The following is a 3,032-nucleotide window of genomic DNA, read 5'->3' on the forward strand; positions in this document are numbered from 1 at the left end:
GGTAAAATCCATTTCACCAATAAGGATGTTATGTGTACTAACTTTAAAATCTCAAAATTCCAGCTCTATTCCTTAGAGTTGTGACAAGATCCTTAAACTCAAATTCCTATTCTGGAAAATTGGCAATGATATTACTTACTGCCCTGTGCTGTTGGAAGCATTGATTGATGTTCCATAGATAACATTTTAGATTAGGGTCTAATATGGACATTAAAAAGGTAGCTTTGCCAATCCTATTTCAATTTGATAACCCATCAGTTTATCAATCTATCTTACTGAAGCAAACATCTAAATATTTTTTCAGATTGCAGTTTCTGCTGTTCTTATCCCTTCCAAACTATCCTCCACTTAGCTACCAGATTAATATTTCAAAAATGTTTTCCATTATCTAAACTCATTGTTGCTTACCATATCCTCACCGATGAAGTCTAGCCATATTAGTTTGTATCTGATCAATTCTAGTTTGCCTTACATCTTTTTCCCAATTGAAGAATCTACAATGCAACAGGCACGCAGTGAAAGCTCTTTTAAACAAACTTGCCATTTGCATTTCAAACATTTCTCCTTAAACTGCCAAATGAACTTGGTTCATTTGCTACTTGTTACTCCTTCCATCTATTGATATCCTACACTATTTTCAAAAGTATGTTCAAACATCATCTCATCCTTAAAAACATCACAAATACAGACTGAATTATACTGCTCATTTTGTTCCCCTATTGTTTTATTATGTACCGCTAAGTAAGATGTTAACTTACATATTCATACTACTAAAGAAAATAAAATGATTATCTTCTTTATGAGATTAAGACCTTGTTCAGAAGACAAACCATATCTTATTCATCTTTATATACAACAGGCCATCCTCAGGGTGGAATGGGATCAGGTAGTTGCCAAAAGCTCCTACTGACATCAAAGAGAATCTTAAGAGTGTAATCAGAATTCTCCTCTGTCTCTGTAAACCAGAAGTGAAATCCTGAAAGGTCTCCCCAGGCATGACTACCTTAAACCACACTGGGGTCAGCCACACAGTCTTCCGCTTGCTGGGCATCCCTGGACTAGAGGAGCAGCACATGTGGATTTCCATCCCCTTCTTCACTTCATATGTCATTGCCCTGCTTGGGAACAGCCTGCTCATCTTCATCATCCTCACAAAGCGCAGCCTCCATGTACCCATGTACCTCTTCCTCTGCATGCTGGCCGGAGCAGATGTCGTTCTTTCTACATCCACAGTACCTCAGGCCTTGGCCATCTTCTGGTTCAATGCTGGGGAGATCTCTCTGGATTGCTGCATCACTCAGGTCTTCATTCTCACTTCCACTTTCATCTTTGAGTCAGGGATCTTGGTGGTGATGGCATTTGACCGCTACGTTGCCATATGCTACCCACTGAGATACACCACTATTCTTTCACACACTCTAATTGGGAAAATTGGAGTTGTGATCTTTCTGAGAAGTTATGGTACAGTTTTTCCTGTAATATATCTTCTGAAAAGATTGACATTCTGCAAAAGTAACATTTTACCAAACACTGCTTGTAAGCACATTGCCTTGGCCAAAATTTCCTGTGATAACATTCGAGTAAACATCTGGTATGGATTGTTTGTCCTAATGTCAACTTTGGTCTTAGATGTTTTACTAATTTTTGTTTCATATATGTTGATTCTCCATGCTGTCTTCCATATGCCTTCCCAAGATGCTCGCCACAAGTCTCTCAATACTTGTGTCTCACATGTCTGTGTCATTATCCTCTTTTTTGGGCCTGGAATCTTCTCAGTCCTCACTCAAAGGTTTGGACACCACATCTCACTCCATATACATGTCCTGCTTGCCAATGTCTATAATTTGGCTCCACCTATGCTGAATCCCATTATTTATGGGATCAGGACCAAACAGATCTGGGACCTGGTGTTTCATTTGTTGTTTCCAAAGCAGAAATGATTGTGATCTGGAAACTAACATTGCATTTTCTCAGCAATTCTCTCCTTACTATATGTGAGCCTAATTATCAGTAATAGAAGAGTGTAAATGAGATACTAGCTAAATGACTCCACGTGTCAGTGTCTCTAGAAAAACTGTGGAAGCTGCACAACTTTGTGAATATACTAAAAGCCACTGATTTGTACACTCTTCTTAAAAGGGTAAATTTTATGATATTTGAATTATATCTCAATTTTTATAAAATCATGTACATAGAGTATTTGTGATGTCTTGGGTTTATGGACTCCAGAAAAAGAGTTGTTTGTCTTACTCCATTCCTATGGGTGTGAAGCTATTGAAAATAGGATCTTTTGATGAGGTTACTTCAGTTAAGATGTGGTCCAACTTAGGATAAGTCTTCAACCTATTACTGGGGTTCTTATAGAGAAGGTCAAAGGGAAAAAGCCACAGGGGTCAGCCAGAAGCTGGAAGTCAACAGAACCCAGAAGGGAAAGGAGAAGATACCATCGTGGGCATTGCCATTTGGCAGAAAAGCCCAAGAACCCCAAGGATTGCAGGCAGCCAACCTTGGAATTCCAGTCTTCAGAAGAGAGCATCACATTACTAATGCCTCAGTTTTAGACTTATCCTAGCCTCAAACCATGAGCCAATAAATTCCTATTGCATAAGCCATTTCATTGCATGATCTTTGTTTTAGTAGCCAGAAATAGTGGTCTTCCTGGATAATACTTTATGTTTCAAAAGTACTTTTTTATTCCATTCATTAGGACATTTCTCTAGCCATTCTCCCCTATTTCCTCTGTGTCTTCAAACTTTTGCTTTTTAGAAAAATTATTTTAAAATTTCCTCTATCTTATAATTCATATATATATACATCTTGAATATAGTTTTAACATATATTTATATAGGTAGGTATATACACATTTTAATTTTTTTCTTAATACAAATTAAAAGAAAGGTTTATTAATGTGCAAGTTTTTGACACTTTTATTTATATTGACAATCATTTGTAAGAAAATACTCAAAAAATCCAAATACAGTGCACCCACATAACAGTATACCAAGAAATTATTAAATAAAAATTAAACTGAT

General features: G+C 36.9%; 1 protein-coding gene across 1 annotated transcript; it reads left to right on the forward strand.

Annotated features, from left to right (window-relative positions):
* Positions 1-995: 995 nt before the first annotated feature.
* LOC119538523 (olfactory receptor 52B4-like) lies at positions 996-1,940 on the forward strand. The gene has a single exon (XM_037841521.1). The coding sequence runs from the start codon at positions 996-998 to the stop codon at positions 1,938-1,940; it is 945 nt and encodes a 314-aa protein (XP_037697449.1).
* Positions 1,941-3,032: the final 1,092 nt, after the last annotated feature.

Source organism: Choloepus didactylus, chromosome 6, assembly GCF_015220235.1.
Source record: "Choloepus didactylus isolate mChoDid1 chromosome 6, mChoDid1.pri, whole genome shotgun sequence".
In the NCBI taxonomy this organism is placed as follows: Eukaryota; Metazoa; Chordata; class Mammalia; order Pilosa; family Megalonychidae; genus Choloepus; species Choloepus didactylus.